Raw genomic sequence first — 12,500 nt, forward strand, 5'->3', positions numbered from 1 at the left:
CACACACACACACACACACACACACACACACACACACACACACACACACACACACACACACACACACACACAGGTGCCAGGAATGTGTACCACCAGTTGTTGATGAGCAGCCTCCTGATGGATCTGAAGTATAAGAAGCTGTTTGCCATCCAGTTTGCCAAGGTAAGTCTCGGCGACGCCCTCTGCCCTGCTGCCGCTTCACTGGGCCCTGCCACCACACTACTCCACCGCACAACACCCCTCTCAACCAATACCCAAACCCAGAACAGGCTACCTCTGCACATTCACACAACTAGGAATACAGATTTGAAGGCTTGCATCAAATCCCCACCTAGTGCCATTTTAAGTCTGCATGTACTGTTATTATCATTGCAGATGTACACCCCTTTGTAGTTTCCAACTTGGGCAGCTGTATTTCCTTAGCAGACTAGCAAGAAAGGGGCCATGGCCCTCTCCAGTAGCAGATCTTCTATTTCTGTCAACCGGCTGTGGTAGAAGTTCATTAACTTTATTTTTTTTTGTCCAACTGATGAGTTGATCTTAGCATCTGAGTAAGGCCCTCCTGTTTTTGTTCACTCGCAACCAGAATCTGCTGGGACAATGAAAAGATTTTTTTTTTAAAGGGAGTTGTTGAGCTGGTCCGGCCAGAACACAAAGTTGTGCCATTGCAATGTCTGTGAATGTGTAGTGTAGTGTGACTTGCAGCTGAACACACATTGTTGCTCGTAAACTTGTCTAGAGGTGTTTAATATGCAGCATTTTGAGGTCAGTACCTTGTAGAAATGGGGCAGTGGTGCTGAGATGCCCAAGTCTCCTATAAGAAGTTGTGACATGCTGATACACAATCAGCCTTTTGAGTGTTATTTGCCTGTTGCCCATCTTCCTGTGGTGAAGCCTTCTGTGCTTGCACAATGCCACTATGGCATGACGCTCATCAGTACCAAGGATGTGAGGGACGTGTTTATATTGCTGTTACTGTTACTGAATTCGCACTACAAATATTTCTCACTCCCACATGAGTGTCTGACCAGTCCTCACCAGGATGTTAAAGTTAACGGCTGAAGTAGATTGCAGACCAAGATTTTACACAACTTAACACACTCTGTTGCAGAGATTAGTTTATGGCCAGTTGACTCCCATAGAGTCAACCTACTCCACTTGTTCTGAATTCCTTCGCCTGCCTGCCTGAAGTCAAAAGCACCACTCCTCATAATGTCATTGGTGTTGAGGCTTGAAATCAAAGGTCAAAGGTGACATGTTGGAGCTCAGTTAGCAATACAGAACATTTGACCTTGTGTGAACCCTAAAAGGTCAAATGTCACATGTCCCATATCAGTATTCAGTTGTTGATGTAGTGAATGTGAAGACGTGTTAGGCCTAAAAGACTAAGGTGGTGAAGAATGCCACAAAGAATGAAGCATGAAGAATGCCATGTCAGTGTTCAATAAGTGATGTAGCAAATGTGACCTTATAAGGTAGGAGCAGGTTCGCACACTAAACAAGACACAAGTGTCTTGTTTAGTGTGCGAACCTGCTCCTACCTTATATCTTACTTCTTTTGGGTCCACGCACCTAGTTAATTTTCGTAACATCTAGAGCGCAACAATACCCTTACCTCCTGGCAAATGTGACCTTACACATGTCCCTCCTGGTCATCTAGTGTGTTCAGGGCCCCAAGGCCCAGTCCCATTGAAGAAGATGACGGTGACAGTTTGTGATGTGTTTGTTATAGTAGTGTTGGCACATTCACCAGCAAGGAGAGTTTACACAATTCCATTATGCATGTTGTCCAAAAACATTGTGAAGTGTGGTGGAAAGTGCGCACATCCAGCAAAAAAGCATCAGCAGGTGCCAAATCAAAAAACTGTCACATGTAGGAGCGGGAAAGGATCTGCACACTGCTTGCAAAAGACTTAATTTATTAGAGGCAACGTTTCGATCATAGATCTTCTTCAGGCATCTTACGGAAGAAGATCTATGATCGAAACGTTGCCTCTAATAAATTAAGTCTTTTGCAAGCAGTGTGCAGATCCTTTCCCGCTCCTACAAAAACATTGTGAAGCCATGTAATTTTCAAAGTGTATCACAATATAGACATCTTTTTGTTTTGCCACCACCCGTTCTCAAACTGACATTCATTCTGGTGTAGGCACTGCTGACTGAGTGAATCACACAATTCTCCTGTAGTAGTTTTGTGCATCCACTTCCACTGACTTAAGCCGGTTTCATAGCATAAAATTAAGACACCAGTTTGAGAAATGGCAGACAAAACAATAGTCGTATCTGTAATGGTACACTTAACTGTACTATTACACTTAACAGGAGTTTTACTTAACAATGATTGAGAGTGTGTATACCTTTTTGTACACCTTGTATAGTCAACCTTATTTGTTAGTATTACCAACTATTAACAGTGCATGCATTTGCCAGTCTGGGTAATGTTACCATGGTGTGTGTGAATTTAGATTAGTGGGCCAAGTGTGTTGGCGTGTGATTGTAAGTACACCTACACAGGTCTGCCTCTGCGTGATGATTACAGTTTGGTGCGTCTTCACACCTCTCTCGTGTTAGTCAGCAGATTCTCTCTCTCTCTCACACACACGCACACACACACACACACACACACACACACACACACACACACACACACACACACACACACACACACACACACACACACACACACACACACACACACACACTAACTTGGCCCACTAATCTAGATGCCAGAGGAAACAGGAAGTCCTTCTTGTAGCATCTGGCGCCTCCTCTGACCTCAGCCCTGGGTTGACCTGATCAGGCCTGATTAGCCGCTCCCCGCACCACTTTGAAGCACAACAGAAAACATCCTGCCTCTGAGCTCTCTGATCTACACACACACAAGCACGCACGCACAAATGTACAGGCAGGTGCACATCAAATACTCACATCATCAAAAGCTTGCCTTGCTGCATTGACATGAGATTCTTATCGTGTCAGGTTTTCGCACAACAGTAGTTATAACTTCTGTGGTTTTATCACATGGTTTATGACTCTGCTTCTTGCATATGTGTGCTAAATTGCCTTAATGGAATGCATGCGTTATTATGCTATTCTATGTTTTATTATGCTGTGTAAGATAGCGTGTCTTGTTAAGGCTTTCAGAAGCACAAAGAGCTATTCGAGCTATTTGAGCTTTTGTCTCAAACCTTTTAAGTACACCTCAGCAGGTGTGTTGGTTCAAGTGTATGACGTGAAGAGCCATTAACTACATTTCAGTGTCCACTAGGAATGCATGATGGGATGTTCTTTAGCGCAAGGCAGTGGCCTGGTCCACAGGTCAGACAAAGCTCTGTGCATTGTCCTTTAGGTGTTTAAGCGATCTCTCCTAAAACCAGGACACCGTCTAATCCAAGACCTGGAAGCTAGCCAGTCTGCGCAGTCTTTAAGGCTCTGAAAGCTCTACAGTCTAAAATCAGGATGTAAACAGTCATGGCCTCTGACCGGATATCTCCCAAATACATTATTTCTGTGCAAAAGTAGGCCAATATGCGAGAATGCTTTAGACTAAAGTGAAGATGAAGCAATCTCTGACAAAACATGTACCCATGTACAGGGCTTTTACTACCCAAAACATGTACAGGGCTTTTACTTCCTGAGCTTCCGGTATTGACATCTCGGCTGTTCCCAGAACAGTGCTGTGAGGCTCACTTAGCAGAGGGGATTTTGACGAAGTGTTACACCGAGGGGAATCAGTCCCAGTTAGTTAGACAGTGATGCAAGCGTAATATTTAGCATCTACTTCACAAAGCCCTTTAGGAAATGACTGAGCTCCACATTCTAGCACCACCATGACCACGGTGCGCAATGCCAGACATTTGAAAGCTTTGATTGGCATTGTTCCTGTCCCATCAATTAGTTTCACGTGTATTTGTGGAATTGATTGTTTTGATGCTACAAATGATCAAATATTGCTGTAAGACTGTGCTTTGGTTATGTTGATGCCAATGTGCCGAGGCCTTAAGACGAACTCAGGACCAACCACAAACGAGCAGAGGAGGGCTGTGGGATGGGTGGTGTTGGACAAAGAGTCTTCAGTGGAGCAAGATGGCTTACTTACTTCATGATGGGTCCATTTCAAACCTATCTCCCATCCTCTCCTTTTGCATATGGCCCCAGGCTTCACTGACACCCCTGACTCCGTGGCCAAAACAATAACGTTTTGCCGCAGTCAGTCTAGGCAGAACAACTTTTTACGGGATTTTAACCCATTCAGTATCCCGATTGCAAATGAGAAAACGACATTTTAATTGTGTTATTGTGAGACATTGCATGAAGCTTACATTGTCAATGACCTCTTAGCTCACATCAGGAGGCCACAAGCAAAAGGAGATGACGGGAGGTACTAGATTGAGTTGGACCCGATGTGTAGTACATCCTGAACTGTCTTGCTCCACTCAAGGATCTTTGGTGTTTGGGATGAGCGTTTGAAGGTGGGATGGGGTGCTTGTCGTTGAGTTACAGGGGCCTACTGGCCCTCTGACAGGAAGGTGAATCTCGCCCCCTCCTCCATCTTGTTGTCTAGAAATACCGGCGCCTCCAGACAGATTTTATGGAGGACGACCACGAGAGAATAGTCTCAATCGTCTCACTGTCAGTGCAGCTCTTCACCGTCCCCACCATGGTGAGTACTTTGTGAAGCACACACACCTGCACACTGACACACACTCCTCCCCCTCTCCTCTCCCTCTTTTTCTCTCTCTCTCTGTCTGCTGTCTCTCCTCCCCCCCCCCTCTTCCTACCTCCTTTCCCCCTGTCAGAGCTATGAGCGCTTGCAGAGCGACTATGTGAGAGACGACCATGACAAGGAGTTCTCGGTCACAGATCTCTCCGTGCAAATGTTCACTGTGCCCTCGCTGGTGAGTACACACGCCCGAGAGAAAGGAGGACGTGATGAGCGAGGGATGAATGGGAACATGATGAAAGTGTAGTGGGTAGATGGATGTAATTGTGATAGTGGAGAAAATCTGATACATTTAAAAGACTTAAGAGTTGTTCAGATCAATGGCATCCAAAGCAACTAGATCGACAGTTCATGTCATTATTTCTCTCCAGAGAGTCTGGGAATTGAGTAGATGTCCCAGATTGACAAGCCGATTGACCGCATATCACAATATCATGTCACGAGCAAATAAATCAAATTAATAACAGCTTCTACAGTGACCTCTTTGACCTGTTCGCGCTGGCTGCTTATGATCTGAACGCACGGTCATGACCGTTGAATTGATTGAGTTCACGGGAATTGCCTTAGGGTAACTTGATCACTGAATCACTAACTGCATGAATGACTAAATGACGTCATCAGATGGTGAAGGTGTTCTCAAGGAATCCACATGATCACCCTCAGCATCATCATCATCATCACTGCATTGCATGACGGAACAGGCCAATATTAGTTCTTAACAATTATTCCTGTGTTAAGTCATATCCAGTATAAGTTCATATGCTTTTGATGTTTTATGTCCTGCAGATTTTATGGATTATGGATTTTATGGACTGCAGATGTAAATTAGCCTGAGGCTAACTCTGGTACAATGTATGAAATGGCGACATTCATTTTTTAACTGTTCATGGTACCATAGCCCTTCTACCAAGTATAAACCCTCTCTGATGGTACCTTATAAATGGAATAGAATTCAAATAAACCCCTCCTAGACACATGTGCAGACACTTGTGAAAACATGATGAGCGTTTAGTAAGCCTTGTCACGCTCATACTGTACCCTTAGCATCTCACCCAGTTCTCCATACTTCTCTCAGTTCCATGTGGAGATACTGCCATCTTGTCATACACACACCATAACTTACCATGGCACACAATTACCTTATAAAACTCTGTATTCACATAATGGGTCACTGACAACCACTAAATTAATTAATAGTTAGTAATTAATGTATAGGCAGTGAATATGCTTCTTATATAAGCCAGTAAAAACAAACAAAAAACCCACATGTAATGCATACAATAGTGGCATTAGCTGTGGTTACACCACACTGATGTCTGCTACTAAAAAACGTCAATGACCCTAATACAGAACAGGCAGACAAGCATTGTGTCTGGCGAATACAGACCTCACAGTCACCATGTAAAAAAAACATATAGGCTTTGTGAACTGTGGAAATGCACATGGGTGCCAAATGCTAACCCAGGGCATTTCAACGTTTGACCTGTGTGTGTGCCTGCCTGCCTGCCTGCCTGTGCCTGTCCTACTGTGTCCTGTTTAGGCGCGCATGCTGATTACGGAGGAGAACCTGATGACGACCATCATTCGCACGTTTGCGGACCACCTGCGGCACCGCGACCTGCAGGGCCGCTTCCAGTTCGAGCGCTACACGGCCCAGCAGGCCTTCAAGTTCCGCCGCGTGCAGAGCCTCATTGGAGACCTCAAGTGCGTTACTGTGTGTGTGAGTGTGAGTGTGTGTGTGTGTGTGTGTGTGTGTGTGTGTGTGTGTGTGTGTACGTGTGTGTGTACGTGTGTGTGTGTGTGTGTGTGTGTGTGTGTGTGTGTGTGTGTGTGTGTGTGTGTGTGTGTGTGTGTGTGTGTGTGTGTGTGTGTGTGTGTGTGTACGTGTGTGTGTGTGTGAGTGTGAGTGTGTGTGTGTGTGTGTGTGTGTCAGGGTCAATCAAGACGTCACATGCCTCTTTCTGTCTGTCTCTTTCTTTTTGGTTTGTCATATGTTGCTGTTCAAGATGTTGCCATGTTGCCCATTATTCACTTCATAGTATTGTGTGTATTTTTGAGTAGCAATTTGCCAAGTCTATGAGTACAGAAAGCCTGTGGAGAGTGGATGATGTGCTCTTCAATTTACCTGTTTGTCATGTCTTGTAGGTATGTCCTAATAAGCCGGCCCACTGAGTGGTCCGACAAGCTCAGGGAGAAGTTTCTGGAAGGACTGGAGGCGTTCCTCGACCTGCTCAAGTGCATGCAGGTACTGTACAGCACTTTCTCCTTGCCTTTAGCAAACTGAACACTACATTTGATGTGTTTTTGTTCTGTTTTGTTTTGTTTTTTTGTTCTACAAATAAATCTAACATGCAATGCAATGCAGACCTCTGCCAAGCCATCTTAAATGATCGCCAACATCAGGGTTGATCTGTTATGCGTACACTTTTCCTCCTTTCATGCACATACCATGTGATTTCCATTAGACTTGAAGGTGTGTGGGGGGGTTAACTCTCTTGTTGCCAATGTTAAAGTGTGTCATTTCGGATCCTAAAGTTCAGTAGCAATGATGCTTCAGCGCGTCAATTCAGTTTTTTATGGTAAGGTATTATAAGCATAGAATTCAATGTTCTGTGGCTGCTGAAAATCCTCTGGTACTGTAGGGTTGTATCATTCAAAAATGGCTGGCATCCACTGAGTTAATGGAGATTGCCCATTCAAGGAAACATGGTCCAGTATCAGTAGCCCTACTTAACCAACATATTAGCAACATTTCAGAATGGCATGTTCGTGTGGTTTTGCAAACCCCAAACAAATACACAGACTAGAGGAAAAGCATGACCTCCTGAGCAGAAGTAATACATTTGCTTTTATCCAATTTAATTTCTTTGAAAATAAACAATAATTGTAATGATCTCATTTTTTTAAGCTGTGTGCTATGATCTGTATTATGAGTGTGCTGTGCGTGTGGTAAGTGGGTCATGTGAACCCCAGGCCTCTATGTTGGGGCTAACCGAACTGACCTCGGAAAACAGGATGTGCCAAAGAGGTCACCACCACCTCTCTTACTGGGTTACTGAGTGAACATGTACCCACACGCGCGTCCGCACCAAGTCTGTGTGTGATGTGGCTTGTGGTGTCAGGGGTTATGATCTGTTTTTATGAGTTTGTTAATGTGTGAGACCCAAAGCAGCATGTAAGTTCTGTATTTGTGTGTGTGTGTGTGTGTGTGTGTGTGTGTGTGTGTGTGTGTGTGTGTGTGTGTGTGTGTGTGTGTGTGTGTGTGTGTGTGTGTGTGTGTGTGTGTGTGTGTGTGTGTGTGTGTGTGTGTGTGTGTGTGAATGGGTCATTAAGCTGGTTTGGTGTGCGTGTGAGTCTGTGCTGGTTTCCATTTTTTTTGCCCTTGTTTTAACGTGTGTGTGTGTGTGTGTGTGTGTAGGGTATGGACCCGGTGGTGAGGCAGGTGGGCCAGCACATAGAGATGGAGCCGGAGTGGGAGGCGGCCTTCACCCTGCAGATGAAGCTCACACACATCATATCAATGATCCAGGAGTGGTGCGCCACTGATGTGAGTAACACATGCACACACGCGCACACACACACACACACACACACACACACACACACACACACACAGACACAGACACACACACACACACACACACACACACACTATGAACACGGATAGAGCAGAGAGAACGCCAGTAAGGGATATTATACACTAACAGACACATTTGATATGTTAGATCTGTGCCATGTGTATGCTGCTGGACAACTTAAACTTTCTCCGTTATTAATTAAGCTTCTCTACTGTGTGTGCGTGTGCGTGGGTGCGTGCGTGTGTGCGTGTGTGCGTGCGTGCGTGCGTGCGTGCGTGCGTGCGCGTGTGCGCGTGCGCGTGTGTGTGTGTGTGTGTGTGTGTACTCCAGGAGCGTGTGCTGATCGAGGCGTACAGGAAGTGCCTTTCCATCCTGACCCACTGCCACAGCGGCTTCACGGACGGAGAACAGCCCATCACACTGAGCATGTGCGGACACTCGGTCGACACCATCCGCTACTGCGTCAGCCAGGAGAAAGTCAGCATACACCTGCCTGTCTCCCGACTGCTCGCAGGTAACCACACACACACACACACACACACACACACACACACACACACACACACACACACACACACACACACTGTCGAATACCCATCTCTTTTCTCAAGAAGTAGCAAACTCCAGGGGAAAGTGAGCATCTATTTACCCCATGTTTAAAGTCCCTTTATTTACCTGTGTTTATTTACGTTTTCCTCCCAGGTTTACATGTCCTGCTCAGCAAAACAGAAGTGGCGTATCGCTTTCCCGAGCAACTGCCCCTGGTGAGTATTTTTGTCTTTGTGTGTATGTCTTTGTCTGTGTGTGTCTTTGTAAGTGGGTGCATGGTTCATTTGTCAGAGTAATTTTGACATATTTTGCTGAAATTAGTGTTCCGTATCATCAAGCACGTGATACCCCACATTTTGTGTTTGTGTAAGACTTCGAAGAACGCTCTTTGGAAGGCTCTTGTTCTCAGTTCCCACATACAGGGGTCAATGGTGTTTTTTTGGGCTTAGACGTCAGGTGGTACAACCACAACTAATGTTCATAAATTCATTAGAAATTGGTCATTAATGTACTGCAATGAACATGTTTCTTAGATAATCCACTAAACATTTAATCCATGCAATAGTGGCATTTGCAGTGGTTGCACCATACTGACTTGTGGTACTGCTAAAATGACATTGACCCACATAGACCTACCATCAAATGCTTGGTCTACTTGCAAAGCTCAGACCTTGTATATTTGATTGATGTGGACAACATAACTCCACAGAGAAAAGAACAGCATGGTGGCTTTCTCATATTTTTGTCAGCTGTTTAATGGCAATGAAACACCTTCTCATATTCTGTGATGCTGTTCCCCTTTTCACCCCCAGAGTGAGCTGAGCCCCCCCATGCTGATAGAGCACCCTCTCCGCGCCCTCGTGCTCTGTGCACAGGTACACGCTGGGATGTGGAGGAGAAACGGCTTCTCATTGGTCAATCAGATCTACTACTACCACAATGTGAAATGCCGGGTGGAGATGTTCGACAAAGACCTCATGATGTTACAAGTAAGGGTCTGCATCTTTCTGTAAGGATGTGTGTGTGTGTGTGTGTGTGTGTGCGTGCGTGTGTTTGGCATTTATACAGTAGTTACTCCACATGCAGCAGTTTTGTACACAGTTTCTTTTATATTATTTTAAGCAAGTACAATGTTAATATGTCTGTGACCTAACCGTGTGTGTGTGTGTGTGTGTGTGTGTGTGTGTGTGTGTGTGTGTGTGTGTGTGTGTGTGTGTGTGTGTGTGTGTGTGTGTGTGTGTGTGTGTGTGTGTGTGTGTGTGTGTGTGTGTGTGTGTGTGTGTGTGTGTGTGTGTGTGTGTGTGTTTGTGCAGGCCGGAGCCTCCATGATGGATCCTAATCATTTCCTGATGATCACACTGAGCCGCTTTGAGCTCTTCCACATCTTCAGCTCAGCAGACGGACGCAAGAGATACAGCAGGGAGAACGCCAATAAGGTACTGTGTACACACACACACACACACACACGCTCTGACATGCACTCACATGAACATAGATACAGCAGGGACAATGCCCCCAAGGTAACGTGAAAAACACACCTGAGCACCGATACAACAGAGAGAAATTATGCAAACATTGTAACACCCTGACACACACATGAAAAGAGGGGAAAAGTGCAGCGAGAATAGCATCACGCTCTTACAGTATAAACGCAGATAGCAGAGCGGAGAGGACATCAATAAGGCATCACATACACAAACATGCGTGTGCACACACGTTATGACTAGCAACACAAACAGCACATAGAATAAGTAACACACAGACACGCATAACATGTAAAACACTCTTCAGACTTCCCACTCTTCTCGATGGCAGTATAAGTTATGTTTGTGTCTTTGTTTGCAGGATGTGGTCCAGCAGAACAACACCCTGATAGAGGAGATGCTTCACCTCATCATCATGGTTGTGGGTGAGTAGACATGCGTGTGTGTGTGTGTGTGTGTGTTTTTGCATGTGCGTGATTGCATGCTTGCAGTCAGTGGTGAAATTAGAGGTATGTTCACTTCGTGCTATGTCACCACTGAGCCTCCATGATTTAGCCACATTGTTTGTGGCTGTGCATGCAAACATGCAAACCTTTTGAGTGTGGCTTTCATCAGGTTTTCATTTTTATTTTTATTTTGCTGAGAAGCTGTGCTTTCCTTCAAACATGTACACATACTGTAGTGTGATGTTTGTCTGGATGCCACAGCTCATTTGTATGATATGAATGTATGTTGCAGGTGAGAGGTTTGTGGCAGGCATTGGCCAGGTCCATACCAGCGAGGAGATCAAGAGGGAGATCATCCACCAGCTTTGCATCAGACCAATGGCCCACAGCGAGCTGGTCAAAGCACTACCTGAGAACGTGAGTTACTTACACACACACACACACACACACACACACACACACACACACACACACACACACACACACACACACACACACACACACACACACACACACACACACACACACACACACACACCAGTTCCACCAGGAGACCCAGAGACGACCATCAACCACCCTGAGCTAGTCAGAGCCTGAGTCTGAAGATGTCTGTTAGTTCCATGCATGCATACAGTAAGAATGTGTTACCTAGATGGGAAAACACTTCAGGGGAGTATACCATGTACCACCACACATTCAGTCATGTCATTACTTGAGGAATTATTTCTTTCCATCATACACACACACACACACACACACACACACACACACACACACACACACACACACACACACACACACATTCTCCCAGTCATCCGCAGAAAGAGCAATACTCACCAGATTGTTGAAGCTATTTCCACATTCTCACCTCCTCTGTAATTGATATCTGCTGCCCTCTAGCGGATTATACTGTAACATCAGTGATAATCTGTGCTATCCTCTCTCTCTCTTTCTCTCTCTCTCTCTCTCTCTCTCTCTCTCTCTCTCTCTCTCTCTCTCTCTCTCTCTCTCTCTCTCTCTCTCTCTCTCTCTCTCTCAGGAGAATAAAGAGACTGGCATGGAGCGAGTTATAGACAGTGTGGCTTCATTCAAGTGAGTGTGCCTCCTTCAGCAGCAGTAAAAATGTATATTCGGTCAGTGTTACACTGTGCTTGTGTGGCCATTGTACGACAACATTTTTTTTTGCGTGAACATCTAGGTCCGCGTGCGTGCGTGCGTGCGTGCGTGCGTGCTTTCCATCAAAGAAAATAGAAATGGCCACACACCTAATGGGTCCTTCATTGCAATTTTCTATATGTTTGCCTGTAGGTCCTGCATTATTTTGGGATGTGTGTACAACTTCTCATGTTATTATTACCATGCCTTTTCAGGAAGCCAGGTGTGACAGGCAGAGGACTGTATGAGCTGAGACCAGAGTGTGCCAAACAGTTTAACCTCTACTTTAATCATTACTCGCGTGCCGACCAGTCAAAGGTATTAACACACTCAAATATATTCTCTCTATCTTTCTCACACACACACATTCACTCACATTGCAGACACAAACGACTTCACTTTCTCTCTCTGTCTCCATTACACACACACACCCAGTCATCCACAGAACAATATTCACTATAGTGTTGAAGCTATTTCCACATCCCCACCTCCTCTGTAATTGATGTCTGCTGCCCTCTAGTGGATTATAGCAGCAGTGCTAATCTGTACTTTCCCCCCCTGATTT

At 45.2% G+C, this 12,500-nt stretch overlaps 1 protein-coding gene across 4 annotated transcripts in view; it reads left to right on the forward strand.

The window, feature by feature from the left end:
• The window catches only part of ubr2 (ubiquitin protein ligase E3 component n-recognin 2), a 56,415-nt gene that overhangs the window by 22,031 nt on the left and 21,884 nt on the right, over window positions 1–12,500 (forward strand). The window contains exons 10-23 of one of the 4 annotated variants that reach the window (XM_063191141.1): window positions 74–162; window positions 4,565–4,663; window positions 4,800–4,898; window positions 6,264–6,427; window positions 6,869–6,968; window positions 8,142–8,270; window positions 8,632–8,815; window positions 9,004–9,065; window positions 9,663–9,839; window positions 10,164–10,286; window positions 10,696–10,759; window positions 11,073–11,197; window positions 11,820–11,872; window positions 12,151–12,253. In XM_063191141.1, the coding sequence (XP_063047211.1) occupies window positions 74–162; window positions 4,565–4,663; window positions 4,800–4,898; window positions 6,264–6,427; window positions 6,869–6,968; window positions 8,142–8,270; window positions 8,632–8,815; window positions 9,004–9,065; window positions 9,663–9,839; window positions 10,164–10,286; window positions 10,696–10,759; window positions 11,073–11,197; window positions 11,820–11,872; window positions 12,151–12,253 (1,571 nt within the window). The remainder of the gene's footprint in view (window positions 1–73; window positions 163–4,564; window positions 4,664–4,799; window positions 4,899–6,263; window positions 6,428–6,868; window positions 6,969–8,141; window positions 8,271–8,631; window positions 8,816–9,003; window positions 9,066–9,662; window positions 9,840–10,163; window positions 10,287–10,695; window positions 10,760–11,072; window positions 11,198–11,819; window positions 11,873–12,150; window positions 12,254–12,500) is intronic. The other 3 variants (XM_063191139.1, XM_063191138.1, XM_063191140.1) reach the window with 3 other exon arrangements.

This window comes from Engraulis encrasicolus, chromosome 24 (assembly GCF_034702125.1).
Source record: "Engraulis encrasicolus isolate BLACKSEA-1 chromosome 24, IST_EnEncr_1.0, whole genome shotgun sequence".
NCBI classification, from domain to species: domain Eukaryota; kingdom Metazoa; phylum Chordata; class Actinopteri; order Clupeiformes; family Engraulidae; genus Engraulis; species Engraulis encrasicolus.